We start from the raw sequence: 19,954 nt of genomic DNA on the forward strand, positions 1-19,954 counted from the left end.
TCTGTCTGTGCAACAACAATCCAACAAAACCACCGCCACCTACCTCTCACGTTCGAGGGCACTGCTTCCAAAGTGCTTTCTCTCCATTATCTCATTTTGCCCTTGCCAAGACCCCATGGGGTACAGCAGGGCAGACACCTCCAGACACCACCCTGCTTTTCTAGACACAGAAGCAGAGATGGAAGAGTCCTACCACAGGTCTGGGGGATAGCCAAGTTCAGATGCCCAGGGTCTCGGGGATTTCCCCATTAGAATATTTTTTATTGCAAGAGTCACCTCAACTTTCAACAGTAACGATAATAATTATGATGTGAATCAACCCACGGTTAACAGAGACTCTGGCGGGGTGGCCTTTGCTTCTGCCACCAAAGTATGTTTGATTATCCTTCCCCACTCCACAGGTGAGCCAGCCGAGATTTGGAGACAGTTAAGGACACTTCCACATCCACAAGAGTGTCCAAACTCCTTTGGCCAAAGGAGGTGCCTCTCAATCAATGTTTGTGTGGCTCCTGCTTTTCAGAGCCTGGCCTGGGGAGGGGCGGGGCTCACCGTCTGTTGAGGGTGAGGCTTTTCTGAGGGGCGGGGCCTGCCTGGGGGGTGGAGCTCACCCAGGGAGGGGCGGCGCTTCCCTAGGGAGGGGTGGGTCTCACCTGGGCATGGGCGGGGCTTGCCTGACTTAGGTAGGACTCACCTATGCTCCCCTTCCAGGTCTTCTCCTCCTTCCTCTCCTCCGCTAGCTGGCTGCTGGTGAGCGAGGTCTGGCGGGAGTGCGTCCCGGTGGCTGCAGCGATGGACGGGACGGAGCGAGCAGGCCGCAGGCTGGAGGAGTCCGTCTTCCCGGCGTCTTTACGGGATCGCTGCTGGAGGACCTTAATCATGGCGTCCTTCTCTATGATTTTGGCATGCAGATTTTTAATACTGTGTAACAAAAACAAAACAGTCACGATCCAACGCCATTTGGCTAGAATAACTCGAACATTTCTCTCAGGTTGCCCAGGGACTTCAGTTATAACTGAGGGAGGGAGAGTTAAGTGTCTTCAAACAGTTACCATCTCCATATTGTCTGAGATGGATCTTCTGTAGTAGATTAAAAGGGTGCACCTTCTCCGGCCCCTCAGGTGACTCTGGGACGTCCTGGGACCCCAAGGACATAGTCTGAATGACTGGGGCCCCCAGCAAGGGCCTCCTGGACCCACGTGTGTAGGACCCTGGCAGAGGGGGCAGGAGGAGCAGCAGGCAGCACAACCTCAAGCCTCACACGCGGGGAGCTGCCCACCAGAGTCAATCTCCCTATTTTCTGAGGAAAAAAAGATGACAGGTTTTCTGGGAGAAGCTGCTGCTCTCCCCAGAAGGCCAACACTCGAGTTCTTTTCTCTGTTCTCCAACAGTAACTCACTGGGCCCATTTTCTGACCTATTTTCCTATCTGCCAAGTGAGCAGCTCAGGTTCCCAGGGCTCCCCGGCAGGGTGGGGGTGGGCGGCAGGCTAGCTCTGCCAGGTCACAGAACCTGTTGGATGTCGTGTTTAGTCCATGGGAAGAAAGCGTTAGCTACGTGAGTTCTTTATTTCTGGCCGGAACATATAAATCCTGTGTCAAAAGCCCTGAGACATTTCTCCTGTCCAGCTGGTAACGTCTAGAAGGCTGCAGAGACAGACACCCAGAAAAAGCATGTGCATCTGAATTCTTGCCATTAATGAGCTTCCATGTGAAAACCTGCCTCTGACATGAAAGCAGCCCCCAGAGACCTCAGGCTCCACCCTGAGTGGGTGCTGAGTGGGTGCTTTCCCTTCTCTCTAGGGCAGGGAAGGGGTAGGAGAGGGGAGCTCGAAGCTGTCCAGAAAAGGAAGGGGCTGGGGCGTGCATGTCAACATCAGGCTGGCGGCCCCACTAGGGTCTTGAGGTGAGCGGCCGGAGTAGAGCCTGGTGGCCAGGCACACAGCTGTCCCTTACGTGTACTCCATGTCCTGACACCTCCTGGTGGCCTGCACCACCTCCTCCTCCTCCTGCCAGATGTGGGCCTCCAGCGAGCTCTCGCCGTAGCTGCCGTTCCTCGAGTGGTTGATGATCGTGGTGTCCCTGGTGATACAGAAAATGATGCAAAGCCTCACAGGGAAGGAGGGGTCCGGGGACGCCACACATCTCCACAAACTCCCTCACCCCTTTCCCTCTCCTAAATCCTGGCCAGTTCTCTCCCTAAATGGATAAAATTCAGACAGTATCTAAGGAAAACAGAATCCTCCAAATCCAAATTCCCTGCCCCTTTTACTAACGACATTGTATATAGCAAACCATGCGGCACGTTCTGAATACCGACACTGAACTCTTACAGGTTTAATCTACTGACATGTGGATACTGACACTAGCATGTCTGTTAGTATTTCTATGCTGTACTCCTTCATACGCACTTCTCCTTTTTCACGTTCTCAATCAGAGTTACAGTGTTGTTTCTGTTTCTCACCCAGACAGCAACTATTTCAGCATTTTACAGTAAATGGGGGCTCAGGAAATCCTTGAAACAGAGACTATCTTCCTGGACAGCAAGGCTTCTCCGACTGAGGTTCCCTTCATGCTTGCATTCAAGCTCACTTCTTTATGAGCCCCTGCCTAAGATTCAGGTCCGTTCAGTGTGACAACCATGCTGGGTAGCAGGGCAGAGGGGTGACAAAGACACATACACTCTGCCCTTGGGAAGTCGAGCTGAAGGCGTGGACTGAGAGGAGGGACAGAGACATGGAGGATGCAAAGCAGTATATCCAGAAGCAGATGCCTGAAGGCAACTGGTCAGAGGTAACTGTTCTGCCTGCCGCTGGTTTTGTCCACTTAATTACTCCTCCTTAACGATGATGGGTAAAATAAGATGATTGCACCATCTAAGTGCCCTAAGGATAGCTTAGGCTGAAAGGTACAATAATGTCTCTGATCAGTGAATCTTCAACTAGTAAGACATGATCCAGCCAAATATTTCACATCTCTTTAACTTCAGATGTCAATGTTACAATCATATTGAAAATCTTACAGCTCTTTTCTACCAGAACACCCATAAACAGCAAAGGAGTGGCTGTTTTTTCATCTTTTTTTAACAACGGCTGCCCATGAACGAGCGTTTCCTTCATGCCAGGGCCTGGGTGAAGTTCGTTACCCCTGGTATCTCATTCAGTTCTCTCAGGAGCTTGTGCCATAGGAATTATTATCCTCATTTTACAGATGAACCAGTGGGTGACTTTGCAAGAACACCGGGTAAGTGGAGGTGGAAATGGATTCAAATCCAGATATCTCTGACTCCAAAGCCCACTCCCTTAACCCTCCCTCTCTGCTCCCGAAGTCTCCTGTGTCTTCATGAAGAAGATCTCAGGAAAGATACGTGAAGATAAAATAAACCAACAAAGAGGGCACACGTGAGAATGAGAGGCTAAGGGCAAACTGTGACTGAAAACAAACCGCAAAGCCAAATAACATCGAAAGCCAGCAAAATGCTTTAAACAAAACTGACAAAATTATAAACTTACTCCATGGTGAGCAAAAATCATCAACACAGGAATTAGTGGCCAGAAATATTTTCAGAGGATTTACTTTTGGAGAATTTACAGAGAGCTGGAGACAAATGCAAAAATTCACGTTTATACTGCCAAGGACGGCGGGTACAACGAGATGAAAACAACCTAGAAGGTAAATACACACAACTCTCCAAAAAAATACTACCTTGCTGTGAAATATGTAAAAGGTTTCCAAACCTTCACCCATACGGAACAGGCCCAACCTCGCACGCTTCTGATCCATGGTTGCACCAAGATGGCAAAATCAGCTGGTAGACAAAAATCACACCACCCATTAACATGAAGCATGCAGCAGTAGCTGAAAAGTCCCCACACTAATGGCTGGAAATAGTCATTTTTACCAATTCTTATGTAGCCCATTTGGCATCAAGACAATAAGAGCTCTGAATTTTGACCTCTCTCAAAAATTCTTCATTTTCCTTTTCTCCCTTTTTATCAACAGAAGAGCAATGCTGACATTACAGTGGTTTTCTTGGAAAGAACATTAAGTCAGAGCTAAAAACCTGACCTCCTCTGCGCTGATTTTTCCTGAGACTGCGGGAAGCAGTAGTCCATTGGGGGAGGGGAGTTTCCCTGGAACTGTTAGGTGCTTAATAAATATATATGGAAGCAAAGAAGGGGGGCAGGGAGAGATGGTGGAAAGGGTCTCCATCCATCAATCCATCCAAGACTTCAAACAAGGCTGAAGAGGAGAGCAAAGGGGATAGGTAAATCCCATGGGACTATTCTTTGCTCAAAGGATGATGGACAAGGCAGGGCCTAGCATGGTGTGAGTGGGGCTGGCTGTGTGTGGACTGGGTCTGGTTCTACTCATCTCTCCCACAATTCCCCACCATCCCAGCCTTGTCCTGTGTCCACCTAGGGGTCTTATGCCTCAGACTTGCTCATTCCCCCACTTCTGATTTTACATTCCAGTCTCATGCATCCTCAGGATCCCAAACATGTATCTCATCTGATAAATCAGTTAAGAGCTGAGACAATCAGGACATATAAAGGCCCTGGGTCACGCTTCCAAGGTAACGCATTGACCCTATGATTGGGGCATTAGTGTCCTCAGCCAGGGGAATGTGGTCTGGCTCCTTGCTCAGAACCAGCCAAGAATTATCATTTCCATTTCAGAAATTATCAAATCCATTTCTGAATAAAGGAAGTGACACTCGGAAAGGCTTGTGCGGACACCCCTAGTTGGCCACAGGAGGAGAGGCCTTGAACGTGGACGCCCTGCCTCCCTCTGTTTTTTCCGTCAAAAGTCACATGGAAAGACAATTCCCAGGGCAATCGTTGACAGCGATGCCTTAGACTAAGCTGGCAAAGAAGGCCGGCTCCCTCCGTGTACCTTTACGATGGTCTATTCTCTTCCTCGGGAGAGAGAGGTGATTTAGGTTTTGCCTTAGATACCAAAAAGCTGAAAATAGAAACATCTCAATCATGGAAAAATCAAGACACGCTTTCAAGGGCTTCACCATTCTCACCCATCCAAAGCAAGGACTGAACTGGAGGCTGCAACCTCCTCCACCGCTCCAGCCATGCCCACCTCCACTCCCGAAGGCTCGCTCAGAGGGGACGCTGTGGGCCGGCTTCCCTCACAGCACAGAGCCCTAGGAAAGGATCCCCAAATGGTCACTTTCCACTAGAGTCTCCAAGTCTCTCTAGGTGCACGTGTGCCCCCAGGGGAGGCACTCATGCCCATGTGGGTGGCACTGGTCTCTCTCCGAGTTCCTGGGGGTGACACCTGAGCATTCAGCTAATGATTCTTCTTTATTTAAGTAACAAACATGAAAGCCCACACAGAGCTTATAAAGTATCCCCCCTGCACCCCAACAGGTCTTCTCTTCCTCCCTAAGGAAGAAATCACACAGCCAGTGGAAGTGGGGCACCGAGTAAATGATGGGGCTGCATTCTCAGTGTTTACACCTCCATCCTGGTTCCGGCCCCACCACCCCAAAGGGGACAACAAGAGCTCTAATTAAGTCCAGTTTTATGGATGTTCCTTCAAAGTTTGAGGCTCTCCTCCAAATATACTGACTCAAAATTTCAGTAAATGCTGAGCAACTCTGAATTCAACACCTGGTATCACTTACGGGCGAAAAGCAGGGCGGGGAGAGCCCCGACCGGCAGAACGCATAGCCACTCAAAGTCAGTGCAGCAGGAATGCACGCAGGCGAGGTCCAGCAGTCGAGGGGAACTACCCACTCATTCAGACGTGGGAATAGCTTAACAGAATTATTTTGTGGACTACTGAGCATTTTGAACCAATTTTTAAAGAAAGAATAAGGCTGTGCTCCTACAACAAAGGAAATAAAGCAACAGAAGTAATAATTGACAGCTGCAGATAACAATCTCAAAACAAGTGAAATCAGGCGTTAAGTCAGACCAATTCCACTGGACACGTGGTCCCACCACTTACTACCAGTGTGATCTGGAAGGAACCACTGCGTCTCTCTAAGCCTCATTTCTTCACCTGCAAAATGAGGATAATAACAGTTCCCACTCTCAGGGCTGGTAAGAGGATTACATCTTCTTCTTGTCTGGCCCATGAAACGAACCCACTGTTAAGAAGAGCATAAAGTCTACGTTCCCAGCATCATTCTTTTAATTTTATTTTTTATTGAAGTGTAGTTGATTTACAATGTCCGGCATCCTTCTTAAAGACCACATAGTGGTCCTTACTACTGTGTGGATGTACTTTGTACTTAAAATTATTGAATGAATCCCTCTTGTTGGGCTCTAGGCTATTTTAAGTGTACTGATGTTTTCAGCCACACTGGCATGAACATCCTTGGACTTTAGTCTTCAGGCACTTATACAGTGATTTCCTTAAGATAGATGTCGAGAACTAGAATTTGGGAACCAAAGGAGAGGTACAGATTGCCAAAATCCTCCCCTAGAAATGTTACACTGTCTTGCTCTCCAATGAGCACTATAGCCACTTTAAAATTATTTTTAACTGCTCTCACTCCCTGGGATGCAGCCCTGAACCCCTCTTTTTTTTTCCAGCTGTGCTTTTCTGAGCAGCAGATTCCCACCCGGTCTCACCTCTCGGCCGCCGCAGTGGCTGCCGCGTTCATGGCGAAGTGGCGGATGGTGCTCTCCTCCACGTACTTCTGTTCCCACTTGGTCATGTCGGCCTCCAGCGCCAGGATCCGCTCTTCCTTCTCCCTCACAAGTTCCATGAGGGCCGGGGCATTGTATTCTGGCAGGCTGGCTGGCTGGCCATTTCCGTGTTTCTGGAGAAGCAAAGATGGCACATCTCAATACTGAGTTGGGGCTGTAAAGTTGACCACATAAACCACGTCCACAGAGTTACCCACGTTGAGCACGCATGGTCCAGCCAGACCCTGCAGCACATTCACACACACATCATCATCACTCGTGCTCTCTCTCCAGCGTGGATGACCTGAGCGGAGTGGATCCTCACACCATCATCCTCACCTCCCCAGTTCCTCTATCTCAGTTAATTCTCCTGGAACTCTACAAAACAGACAGTATTACCCCGATTTTACAGAAGAGAAAACTGAGCTGCTAAGAGGCTGAATGGACTGTTCTATGTCTCTACGCTGATCAGGAGCAGAGTCAGGATTCAAACCCAGGTCTGTCTGCCTCCATCCAGCTCTGCATGACAGGAAGTGGCTTGTCCTATGGCTTGCAGTTGATTTATACCAAGAGCAAGAACAGGAATGAAGTCTTAGTCTCGGCCTCCTGGTCCAGGATACATTTTCCCCAGAGTTCAAGGAAGTGACTCAGCAGTTCGTTTCCCCTGAGGCTGGGAGACAGAACGTGAAGGCACAGGAAGTGGGAGTGAGATGCCTTGAGGGGCATGCTTCCTGGCCACACTGCTCTCCTCTGGGAAACAGAAATCAACACCTGCCCCACGTGGAAGGCTGGCAATCAAACAGGATAGTAAATATGAAAGCACTTAATAAACATTAAAGGGCTAAACAAAGTAAAAAACCTCCAACGTAAGCGCAGCCCGTTCTCCAGCCCTTTCCCTCCGTCCGTGTAAGAGCGGGCAGCGGGTGTTTCCTCCGGTCTGCTCCTGAGCTGAGGATGTTCACTTTTCAGGTCGTCTCCCTTCTAACTCAGGGATCCTATCTCGTCTAAGCAGATGGCTTAGAGGGACAAGGGGGTTTTGAGGATGCTTGGCTTCCGTCCAGCCGTGGAGATGGGTCATCCTGGGGACTCAGGATTCGGAGACCAGTCGGGCCTGAGCCACTCAAGGGGAAACTGATTTCATTGCAGCTCTTCTCTGTCCTGGGACACACATCCCCTCCTTCTTCCCAGTGATGGCAAGCTTTAACTCGCAGAGTTGTTCGCGAGGTGAGACCTACCTCTCACCCGGAACCACATAAATGACCAGGAGCAACAGCTGGGCATCTGAGCTGCATTGCTGGAACCCAACCCCATCAGACAGAAGACAACAAACAGGCCTATGGGCTTTTTGTAAACCATATGCTTCTATTTGATTCTTGAAAGCTACAAATAAAATTATTCTGGGATGCAGTGGTAGCTCGCCAGTGATGGCATTTAAGCAAGAATAGAATGGAGGGCACATACGTGTTTGCATCAGCATGCACAGGACGTCATCCACCCCATCTAGCCGGGCACCCAGCCTCAGGGCAGGAGGACCAACAAACCAGTCCATCAAGATGAGAAACTTCCATTTTCAGAAACTTTCCAAGAAAAAGATCCCACATCCTCACTTAGCTGCCATCTATGCCTGTCAGTTTCTACCCAAATCCCTAGTGTTGCCATCCCAGCTGGTGACCTAACTCAGGTCCTTAAGAGCTATTTTAAATAAATGCATGAATTTCAACACTCAAGCGTACAGAGATGGCTCAGTCTAATGGGTAAGCATGCTGGCCAGAAAAACAGATTAAGGGTAAGGCAGGTCAGCTTCCGCTGCCCATTCAGCTAGTCCACAAATATTTCCTGAGCGTGTCCATGTGCCGGGGATACCACAGCGAACAAGATAGATAAAATTTTTGCCCTCAAAGTGTTCATCTGGGAGAAATGCCCTGATGAGCTACATGACCTTGGGCTGGTCTCTTAACCGCCCTGGGCCTCATTTTGCTTTTCAAGAACATTCGCCCACTTCCCTCTCCTACGTCATAAAACTACTGCAGAAGTAAGATACGGCAATTACTTTGGCTTTTCAGGAAAGAGGAGACTGTGAGTTCTTAAAAATGTCCATTTCTCTTGCCCCTCTACTGTTATTTCTCTTTCACCTCTCCCCAGCTTCTAATGATGCTGAAGTACCACTTCACCGCCCACCGGTGGAGGGAGCTTGCTTCTACTAACAGAGCCTGTTCACTGAGAGCTGCCCTTCCCAGCTAGTCCCAGGGTCCTGACTTACCTTTCCCCTCCCCTCCATCTCAATCGAACTGTCACCTTTTTTTCAGTGGGATTGGAAAAACTGGAGTAAGGGAGAAACCTGGGTACCAAAGATGCCTTGTCTTGAAATGACTCTGAAGTTAATGATGAGAACAGCAATGACAGTTCTTCTTTCATTAACTAAGTGTCAGGTGCTGTGTAAGCACTCTGTGCAGATTTTCTTACTTGGGTTCCAAGTATAAAGTAAGTATAATATGTGTGCCCCATTTTAGAGACAAGGAAGTGAAGGCCCCGAAAGATCTCTCTTTTAGTAGGAGGGGAAGGCAGGATCCCAACCCTGGAGCCCTGCTCTGAATCAGTCCATGATTCCATGCCACGCTGCCCACCTCCAGTCTACCCACCCTTCTGGAAGGTTCCAGGGCACTTTGTTCCAGTTACTGGGAGTAACTGGAGGCCACCTGAGGGTTCTGTGGTGTCAGGGGGCCGGGCAGAGAGGCTCAGGTGCGTCCTGGTGTCGGTTGAAGAGCAGAGCCCTGTGTGCGGTGTTGATTTGTAAGTGCTGCTCTCTCAAGGGTCCCTTCACAATGATTCTCTACGGGAAGAGGCGGGCAGTGCGGGCTTACTGCTCTGTTGTGGGGAAGATGACCAGGGGCTTTATTTATTTAGTGACCTCAGTGTGCCTTCTAAATTAGGAGTCAGATAAGTGCTTTGGTGACACGGGGGTGTGCCGTGGGCTGCCCACATCCAGGGCAGGCAGATGTGTGCGCTACTCAAAGTGAACAAAGAGGAAGCTGATCAGAGAGGCTAGGTTTCTCAGGTGACCCCACACTCTAGAGGGGACACTGGCCATCTCTGCCGGAGGCTGGCAGAGCTGGGCTCAACACACTCGTCCTGGGCTCCGGGCAGAAGCTGGACCAACCTGTAGTATCTGCCATGTGAACTACTAAAAACTTCAGGTGTTTCAGAGGCTTTCTCTGTAGTAACATTTCTGGTTATGTACGTTCACTGGTCAAATGAGAAAATGAAGTATTAAAGGAAAAAATTAAAAAATGATACTCATCTTTTTAATGAGTAGGCAAAAGCAGGGAAATTCCCAAGTGCCTTTCATAACATAGGAGACAGATTAACGTACTCATTTAAAATATTGTAATATTAATTTAAGGAGATGCTGGGCAGCCAAGTCCTGTTTAAAGGCTGTCTCGCCTCTCTCTGGTCTCATGTCAGCCACACACAGTTGGGGATCTGCTATCAGCTCCAGAAGACAAGTCCCAGATGCGAGCCCCGTGATTTCCCAGGACAGCCCCGTTTCTGAACCTTCTGTCCTCCACAGGTAGCCTCAGTCTGACGGCAGCCTTTATGCACAGAGGGAAGTTTGTGTTTGCTGACCTGAGGAAACAACAGGTGTGAGTGTGCGCAGGACTGAGTGTGCACATGGGAATGGTCCTCTGTGGCAATAGAGGTATTTTTCAAATAATGCTAACCTCACATTTCTTCTTTTTTTTTGATCACTAAATGAGCTCTTTTTTATTATTGAAATAGTCAGTTTACAATGTTGCGTCAATTTCTGGTATACAGCATAATGTTTCAGTCATACATATACAAACATATATTCCTTTTCATATTCTTCTTCACCATAAGTTACTACAAGATATTGGATATAGTTCCCTGTGCTGTACAGAAGAAACTTGTTGTTTATCTATTTTATATATATGTAGTTAGTATCTGCAAATCTCAAACTCCCCATTTATCCCTTCCCACCCTCTTCCCACCCCTGGTAACCATAAGTTTGTTTTCTATGTCTGTGAGTCTGTTTCTGTTTTGTAAATAAGTTTATTTGTGGGAAAAAAATGTTTATTTGTGTCTTTTTTTTTTTTAGATTCTACATATGAGTGATATCGTATGGTATTTCTCTTTCTCTTTCTGGCTTATTTCTTGATATACAACAAGGATAATGGAGCTGAGTCTGGTTTCTTTCTTTCCTTTTTTTTTTTTTAACAGAGATACTAGGGATTGAACCCAGGACCTCATGCATGCTAAGCATGTGCTCTACCACTGAGCTACATCCCCACCCCCATCCTCTTTTTCTTTTTTTTCAAAGAAAAAGACGTTTAATCTTGCAAAGCCAAATGTTTTCAATAACGTACAGGAAGTAATTCTTGTACGTTTTGGGTAAGAAAGTAAATTGGTACACTTACTTTGCAGGGTGACTTGGCAATCTCTAGCAATGTATAAGATATGCATTCGTTATCCAGCAATCCCATTTTTAGGTATATCCTCTTGGGAAACCAGCCCATTCTTTAGCAAGGAGACATGTAAAAAGGCAGCTCATTAGCGTGTTGTCTGTAACAGCAACACCACTGGCAAAACTCCCAAGAGCAATCAGTTGGGGGAGGCTACACAGACGATGTCATAGTTTGGAATACATACAGTAGCTAAAATGAACGAAAAGTCCGGTTTCATAGCACTCAAAAGAGAAGAGCCAAGGATGAGAAATCTAACTGTAGGGTGTGAGTGGCACGGGAACTGGAAAAGAACATTCTTTTTTGCTCTAAGTACTGAGATGTGCCCATTCTGTCAGCCAAATACTCCTAAATACCCACTGGGTGCCAGCACGGTACCAGACACCAGAGAGCCTGCTCTCCAGGTGGGAAGCTTAAGACTGCAATAACTGAGCAAGAGACCGGCTGAAGGCTGGCCCTGAGGTGGCCGAGGTTGGAAGGACCAGAAGTCCAGGGGCAGACTCACTTTCCTCTGTGAGCTAGCAACTAAGCCAAGATGGGAGCCGGTGGGCTCCTTAGTTTACTGGGCAACCACGCCTACACCTCCATCTCCAGCCACAGACACACCCCCGGAAGGACCGGAGTGCACTGCCATGAGGAAGGGCTGAGCGGATGCTGTCAAGTGTTTTCAAGTATTTCAATCACAACCACTGTGCCCTACCCGCTAGATAATTCCATGGCGCCCTGTCTTGCGGTTCCTGGGTTTCAAGCTCAGAGCACACCCTTCACCAGCTGCACAGAGGGCTTTACCCACCACGCTGGCTGATGACAACACCAGGAGCCCCTGCCAGCTCGTAACGGAGCCCGGTCCCACTGTAGGACTTCTCCCCTCGCCGAGGCCCAGGCGGACCCTGTGCTAGGGTAGCTGAGTTCTTCGTAGCTGAGTTCCACTAACAGCTGTTACCAGGAGAAAGAGGAAGACGCAGAAGGACAAGGAACTGATGGCCAATATTATTTTCAAGGGCGAGTCCTAACTCCTTCCTGTCCATTCCCTCTGAACACTCACTGATGATCATGTCCTACTAATTTCACCCCCTTTCTAGGCCCCCATGGATTCCCACTGTCACTACATCCTAGATGATGCTAAAAGCCTTCAGCGTGGCCTCCCTGACTTCAACATCTGTCCCTCCAGCCTCCTCCTCTGACACCATCAGAGGGCTCTTCACTTGATCCCATAGGAAGAAAAAAAATCCAGTCTCTCAACCTAACAAATGCCCTCCACCAGCTGGCCGTTGCCTCCTCGCCAGATGCCTCATGCAACATGCTCCCCCAGGTGACTGCACCCAGCGGTCCTGGACTTGCCATCCGTCTCACACCTCTGTCCTCCACGCATGCTCCTACTCTCCCTCTAACGCTCTTCCCCCAGGAGCCCCAATGAACTCATCTTTCCAAGTCCAACTCAAACATCCTCTCTGAAGTCATCGAAAGCTGCATTCCCCTCTGCCCAGCCCCCAGTGGTCACTAGCCTCTGTCAGGACATCTACCTCCCCAGTGAGTGGACTGCCTGGCTCCTCCACTGGCCACTGTGCTGGATCACTAAGGACAGAAAATTCTCCTTTCCTCTTGACACCTCAGTGCCGCGTGCAGAGCCCGGCCCGCAGCAGGCGCTCTGCTCCGGAGCACTGGCTGAACGCACGTGTCAGACTCGCCGGCCTCAACCCCGCCCCTCACCTGCTGGGTCCTCAGCGCATCCAGCTCCCTCTCCAGCCAGGTGCGAAGCCTCCTCTCCATCTGCTCCCGCTTCTCGCATGCCGACTGCAGCTGGGTCAGCGCCTGCTGCAGCTTCTCCACTTTCTCCACGTATGCCTGCTTCTCTCGCAGCTGAGCAGAGAGGACAGCAAAAACGAACACAGCGTTCAGACAGTGATTCTCAAAGCTGGGCTGGCGGGGGGTGGGGGGTCAGGATACTTAACTTAAACTACAAGTGCATGCACCTTCCCCACTCGCACCCCTCAGGTGTGCTGGGACAGGAAAGATTTAGACGAAGGCCACCAGTTACCCCTCCAACAGCTGGGATGGTAGGAACTGAAGACCCTTACAAGACACCTGCTTTCAGTCATTTATACAGCTCTGCGCTCAGTCCTTGGTTATCACTTAATAATTATGCCATCTGCAGGCACTGGAAATGAGGTTAATAAAGAACTTTTCAATGTTATGAGGAAACGCTTATTCTATAATATTAACTGAAAAATCCAGAATCAAAACGTATACAGAACATTATTACAACTATGTCTCCCTATCTACTATCTATGTATGAAAAAAGACATAAAAGTGTTAACTGTGTTTATCTGTAGGGCAGAATAATAATTTCTCATCTTCTTTACTCACTTCTTTATTTTTTTAATTTTCTGTACTATCAATTAGTAGAGAAAATGTGTCTATATGGATTTATGCATGTGTACCCATCTGTGTATGTGTGAATAAGTATAAAAATTTCTCATTATACTAATCTTTGTGGACTAACTTTCTCCTAAAGATTTCAGAGCCCTTTGTAGATGAGCAGTTGACATCCCTGCAGAGACAGGAAGGCCATAATGAACACTCAAACCACACAGTAACTGAAGAGAGGCAGATTAAGGGGAAAATGATTTACATAAATGTCACGGTAGGTGTGGATTGAGAACTGTGATCAACAACTTCAAATTCTTACCCTTAAGACTTTGTTCTCTTCCAATTAGGAGTCTGCCCTGTGTTCATAAATCCCAGGCCCATTTCTAGCTCTCTGGGAACTGGCTGGTGCCAAAAGTCAGGCTGAGGCACTGACTTGATCTGGTCCTGGACGAGAAGACGTGAGATGCTATTTCCTGTCATTCTGCACCTGGGCGTGCAGATGCCTTGCAGGTGAGTCAGACCCTGAGCTCAACCCAGGACTGCACTGGCAAGTTGGAACAGGCTAGCGATTTAAGCCCTTGCTGCAAAGCATGGACTGCTGACTTAGCAGCCAGCACTGCCATGAGCTGTGCCTGTGTCCCAACCGGAGCCAGTGAGATAAAAACAGAGGTGCTTCTGACCTTTTGCAGGGGGGTGCAGACAGCAACTTCACAGCCTTTTCTGCACCTGCTCTGGCGATCAGTCTTCACCTGGCCCTTTCATTCACTGTACCTTTGATTGCTTGAGGACCTACTAACTGCAGGTTTCTGTGCTAGAAAAGCCTCATTGATAAAATATTTTCTGAGTACCATTCATACACTATTTACTATGTCCTAACCCGTACACCGTTTTCTGAGTGTGTGGCAGCTAGAATATAAGTGCCATGAGATTTGTCTGTTTGCGGCAGAGTGCACAGTGTGTCCCCAGTGCCTGGAACAGTCCCTGGCATCCAGGTGTTACTCAAGAAATATTTGTCTGAGTGAATTAATGAATGAATTAATATTATCCCTAACCAATGGCAAGACTCTTGAAGGCATAGCTCTCTCTTGTCCACCCTTGTATCAGGCTTAAGCCTAGCAAGGAGTATGTAATGATGAGGATGATCAGTAATAACAGTAATTTTATTCCCGAATGTTTCTGAAGCAGCATCATGCCAGGCTTTGTGCTTTATATGCAGTATCTCGTAATCCTCCTAGTAACAGTAGAAGGTAAACTCTTTTGTTATATTCATTTAACAGATGAGAACACTGAGGACTGACTAGGTGAGTGACTCGCTTAAGGGCACACAGCTGACACACACATCCCGAGGTCAGGATTCTAACTCCCAGCAGTCTGTCCAAGTGCTCAGCCATCGTGGGAAGTCATGGCAAGTACTCAACACGAACTGAGTTAAGACCCTTTAAAATAAACTTTAATAAGAACAAGGAGCGATCCTGGAAGCCAGACACATGAGACATTTTGGGGAAGTCACATGCATGCAGGCAAACAAAGATCTTACATAAATAAAATGACAAGAAAAGATCTGTAACAATGATTACAAAGGACCTGTCTTCAAGGAGTTCACAACTTATGCTTTAACAGAAATATCAAAATCATAAGACTTAAGAACGATTATTTTCCTTTGCTCTATACACGGAGATGGAGACTTGATGAGTGATTTCCAGTTTAAGGATCGTGAGTCCCGGCCTCCATCCTCAAAGCAGACCTCCTATCTTTCAGGGGCTCAGATCACTTTCTGTGACAAATGTTTTCCTATTGAATGAGTCACTTGGTGACAAGGGACAGACTCTGGGGTTGTTGCCTGGGATCCTCATGCTAGGATGAAAATGGTACCCAGGACTTGTGTGGTTTAACAGGACAGGTCTACAGATGAGACCCTGTTGACTCAATAGCGTTGAAGTTGAAGTTTGCAGAGATACCTGAGTCACCTGGCATCGGGACATGTTTTCTGAAGGAGCAGTTTTTTATTTTCAACAACAGTTGGATTAATAACAACACTGTTCCCTGTGTGCCCACCACCAATGAAGACCTTGTGGACAATGCCTGGTCCTGCCTCTCCCCGACCTTGAGTCTCTCCTCTCCGCGGCGGCTCTGCTCAGCTCGGCCCCACCCCACAGAGGGTGTGCAGCGGGCTCCGTCCTGCCCCGTGTCTACAGTCCCAACCCCCTGGCTGGGACCTCAGGAGTGGCCGTTCCGCTTCCACAGTCAGGCTTAAAGGAAAAGAGTCTACCTCCCAGAACTTGATCAAAAGGGTTGGTTTCACCAGAAACCACTAAGTCCATAATGCCTGAGTGGCATCAACGTGGCCTGGACTCGGTGGGGGTCACTGCCTGGCGGAGCCAACTCCTGGAAACTGGAGACAGGTTTGCTGAACGCCATCCATACTCCGCCCTGTCAGAAGACTTTGCCTTTAATGCAATCAAGAGCCCAAAGACACAGCACCTGAACTGTGGGTTTTTTTAATTGAGTCTCTTTTCTCCAAGGACACCAAGGTCCCCGGTCCTTCCATTTATTTCCAGCCCTGGACACTGGCCAGCCAGTGGGTGGCAGGCTGGGTGAGCTCTCTGCTGAAGGCCTCTCATACTCTGCCTGGCGCTGGGGGGGAGAAGCTCTGTTTTTATTCACTTTTATTTGTGAGGTCATTGCTCCCCCAACTCTCCTCCTGGGAGGTGGCTCGGGTGAAAGTTGCTGGGTTAGGAAATGGAAACGGAGGCCCTGCGCACCCCTTCCCACCCCGCTCCACCCCAGGGGTCTCACCTCCTCTTCCAGCTTGACAACCCTGGCCTGCGCATTGCTCAGAGCCTGGTCCAGGATCTCAATGTGTCTCCGGTGGTCCTCGCTTGCGGTCCGCACCGCTGCTAACTCCATTTCCAACTTCTCCTTTTCCTTCAAGAATTCCTTGTCTAGAAGGGAAGCAGGAACAAAACCACCTCCATCAGAAGGCACTCACCCTCTGGGACCACTGCCAGTCCACATCTGGCAAGGACTGAAAATTCTAAAAAGCACGCAGAAAGTAGAGACTTGAATGACTGTCTTTGCTCCCTCTTAAGGGTGGTGGTGTGTGAAGTAAGGCTTTTCTCAAAAATCACTGTTAACTCCAGACACACGCTAGGTCACAGTTCCTGGGATGAATGGTACACAAAGAAGCAGTGACCCCATATTCTCAGTGATTCGCTTCTGTACAACATGTACTTCATGCTGCAAATTAGCCTTGTACCTACGATTCTGTTTTTGGCTCACAACCTCTCCTGCTTTTTACCTCCCAAACCAGTCATGGAAAGGCAGGCAGTGCAAAGGATAACACTAACGTTCTCATTCACAGGAACAGAAACCAAGGTCCAGGAGGTTAAGTGCTCGGTGTGAGGCCGGGCAGCAGAGAGGAGCTTCAACCCAGGCCTCCAGTCTCCAGCTGGATCCTCTTTCCAGATGACCTGGCCTCACATTTTCTCTTAGCTCCGCTCAAAAGAGGGAAGGCACAGGGCTCTGGTTGTGGGGAAACTGCTTTCCTCTTGTTTGATGATGCTGTAACTGATGGTGATCACTGTCTCTCTGCACGTGGAGAGCACAGGCTGCCTCAGACTCAGCTGCTCCCACATCGGCTTCCTACACACTCATCTACCGTTTCACTCACGCAGGTGGGGCCGACGGTGTCATGAGATCCGAAGTATTTACTGAAAGCATTTTTTCCATATCAAAAGCAATACAGGCAGACCTCGGGAAGATATCATGGGCTCGGGTCCAGACCACCACAATAAAGCAAGCCACCCAAATTTTCTGGTTTCCTGGTGCATATAAGAGTTACATTTACACTATATTGTAAAGTCTATTAAGCATGCAATAATAGCATTATGTCTAAAGAAACACCATATATCCTTAATTAAAAACACTTGATTGCCAAAAAAAAAAGCCAAAACAATTACAATAGTCACATCAAAGACCACTGATTACAGATCACCACGACAGATATAATAATCATAGAAAAGTCTGAAATATTGTGAGAATTACCAAAACATAACAAGGAGCAGTTGCTGCTGGGAAAATGGTGCCAGCAGACTTGCTCAATGTAGGGTAGCCACAAACCTCCAATTTGTAAAAAATGTGGTAACTGTGAAGCAAAATAAAGCCAAGTGCAATAAAATGAGGTGCGCCTGTGTATTTTCTTTTAAAAATAACTTAGAATATTTGGATATATTGGTTATAATTTGGAAAAACTTGAATGGGCTTAATGTGTAAAATTAAGGAGTTGATTAAATAAACTATTGTAAACCCTATAAATGAATTAAGATTAAAATTAAATAAGAGAATGTTAGGGACATGAAAAAAAAATTCTATTATTGAAAAAGTTGGTTATGAAGCCCCACGCACACACTTCCATTTTGGTGGAAAACAGGGCATATGATTACAACAGCAGTGCAACAAAAGTTAGAAACTGATTTCAAAAGTTAGAAATTAATTTCTGTGCCTACGCCACTCAAATGCCTCACACTAGATAGTCGTCCTAGCAATCCACACTCAAACACAGAGAACCAACGTCTGGAAGCTATACGAGCCTGAGACAGTGGTTTCACTCATTCATGACTTCCTGGCATAGTCATTCATTCATTTAGCAAAGAGTTATCAAAAATTAAGGACCAGCCCTATGGGCACTGAAGCAACAGAAAGAACACCGCCCTTAAGGAGCAGAAAACATGGTTTCGACTACAGGACCTAAGTATAAAGGCGACACACTTCAAGGCTGCAAATACACAATGAACAATTCACAATTTTAAAGCTGGAAGGAATCAGGGAACATCACCATCCAGTTCCACCCCCTTTGTTTTCTGGGTGAGGAAAGGGAAGCCCAGGAGCGAAGGCACTTGTCCAAGGTGCCCCGCCAGCTGGGGCAGAGCCAGGGCCACAGTCCGGGTCTCCTGATGTCCCACTGCAACGCCCTTCCTGCCTGACTGCACTGCCCTGGCATTGTGAGCTCATGTCCGTGCGATCAGGGTGCCGTGGGACAGCTATGAACAGACGGGACAAATGAGCAGACTTGTAAAGCTAGTGGTGGCTGAGCTCCCTAGAAACCGTGACACCTGGAAGCAAAATGAAGCCATCAAGATCCTGAGCCAGAAGACAGCATTACTTCCGGGCTTAATGTGCTCCTCTTTTTCCTTTCAGTGGCATTTCAAATGCTGCCTCTGAGACTTCCTCCTCAGTGCACGGAGGACGGGCATGCACGAGGCCTAAATAAATGGGCCAGGAGTAGCCCACGGGCTCTGGGCCCCACCATCCACAGCCCTGAGCAGACCAGAGCATTTTATGCTTTCTGTGCAAAATGATTGACCTTGGAGCACCAGCTCCCGGGGTTTGGACAACATCTGAACAGGCAGGGTGCCCACTGGCCTTGTCCAGGCTCTGGAGGGCACCTAGGAGGGAGCCGCTCAGCAGGCGGGCCTGGGAATGAACCACCGGGTTTCAGAGCTTCTACTTGGCTATCAACATAGCGTCACAGTTCTTTGCTTTGTTGAGGGCACCCACGGGCGGATCAATTTTGACCAGAAGCAATAAAATGATAGACTGCGCTCAAGACTGGAAGCCACAACCAGAGTTTGTAGTTTGCAAATCGATGACCACAGTTTTCACTGTGTCCCAGTGACAACTATTTGGATTTCTGAATGGATGAATACCCCTCCCCTCCAACACACACACACACACCCACACACCCAGCATTTGCCATTTCCTTGACAGGCAGCATCAGATTGTGGATGCAGAAGGCACTTCAGCATCAGAAAGAACTGGGCTCCAATCCTAGGTTCACCACTTTCCAGGTCCAAGGCCTTGGGTGTGGTATTTAACCCTCTTTGTGTCTCCGCTCCCTCATCTATCAAATGAGAAAGAGAACATTTACATCACGGTGTTGTTGCGATGACTCTGTTGATGGAGATGATGCACGTAAGGTATAAAAGGACCTAAATACCTAGAACTTTGAGCCCTAGGACATTGCCTGGCTCAATAAATACTGTTGAGTGAATGACTGTCCACTGTGCACCAAGTTCATTGCCAACAGTAAACGTTAGCGCTTGTTAGCTGTTAGGTATCTGGTACCCTCGTGATCTCCTGACAGCCTCTATTATGCGGCCGCCCACCCCACCTCTGAAGCCACCACTCATCAGATGGCTGGTACTGACCAGGAACTCTTCTGGTTCCCTTCTCCGTCCAAACTCCCTGAGTCTCACAGTGCACAGGACAAAGACGTGAGTCCTGGATGAAGATTCCGTTAGCTCTAGAATGCTTTGCAGGCCTCTGGAATTCATGGGTCCGAACATCTCCGTCCTGAGTTTGGTGACCTTGGACTTCAGGCTGCAGCAATATCAATTAGTATCACTCGCACTGGCTCGGCACTCCTCGTCCACTGACGGGGAGCAGTGCTCTCGATGACA

The 19,954-nt window shown here is 48.2% G+C and overlaps 1 protein-coding gene and 1 long non-coding RNA gene across 10 annotated transcripts in view; one reads left to right on the forward strand and one right to left on the reverse strand.

Annotated features, from left to right (window-relative positions):
- The window catches only part of AMOTL1 (angiomotin like 1), a 155,480-nt gene that overhangs the window by 4,666 nt on the left and 130,860 nt on the right, over positions 1–19,954 (reverse strand). For all 9 annotated transcript variants that reach the window (XM_072968954.1, XM_015241304.3, XM_072968953.1 and 6 more), the window contains 5 exons: positions 16,293–16,438; positions 12,837–12,986; positions 6,592–6,782; positions 1,952–2,077; positions 692–918 (listed from right to left, as the gene is read on the reverse strand). In XM_072968954.1, coding sequence (XP_072825055.1) covers positions 692–918; positions 1,952–2,077; positions 6,592–6,782; positions 12,837–12,986; positions 16,293–16,438 — 840 coding nt within the window. The remainder of the gene's footprint in view (positions 1–691; positions 919–1,951; positions 2,078–6,591; positions 6,783–12,836; positions 12,987–16,292; positions 16,439–19,954) is intronic.
- LOC140698641 (uncharacterized) lies at positions 9,091–10,416 on the forward strand. The gene is made up of 2 exons (XR_012076419.1): positions 9,091–9,438; positions 10,217–10,416. It is a non-coding gene; the product is annotated as an uncharacterized lncRNA (long non-coding RNA).

The sequence above is a fragment of the Vicugna pacos genome, chromosome 10, assembly GCF_048564905.1.
Source record: "Vicugna pacos chromosome 10, VicPac4, whole genome shotgun sequence".
NCBI lineage: Eukaryota > Metazoa > Chordata > Mammalia > Artiodactyla > Camelidae > Vicugna > Vicugna pacos.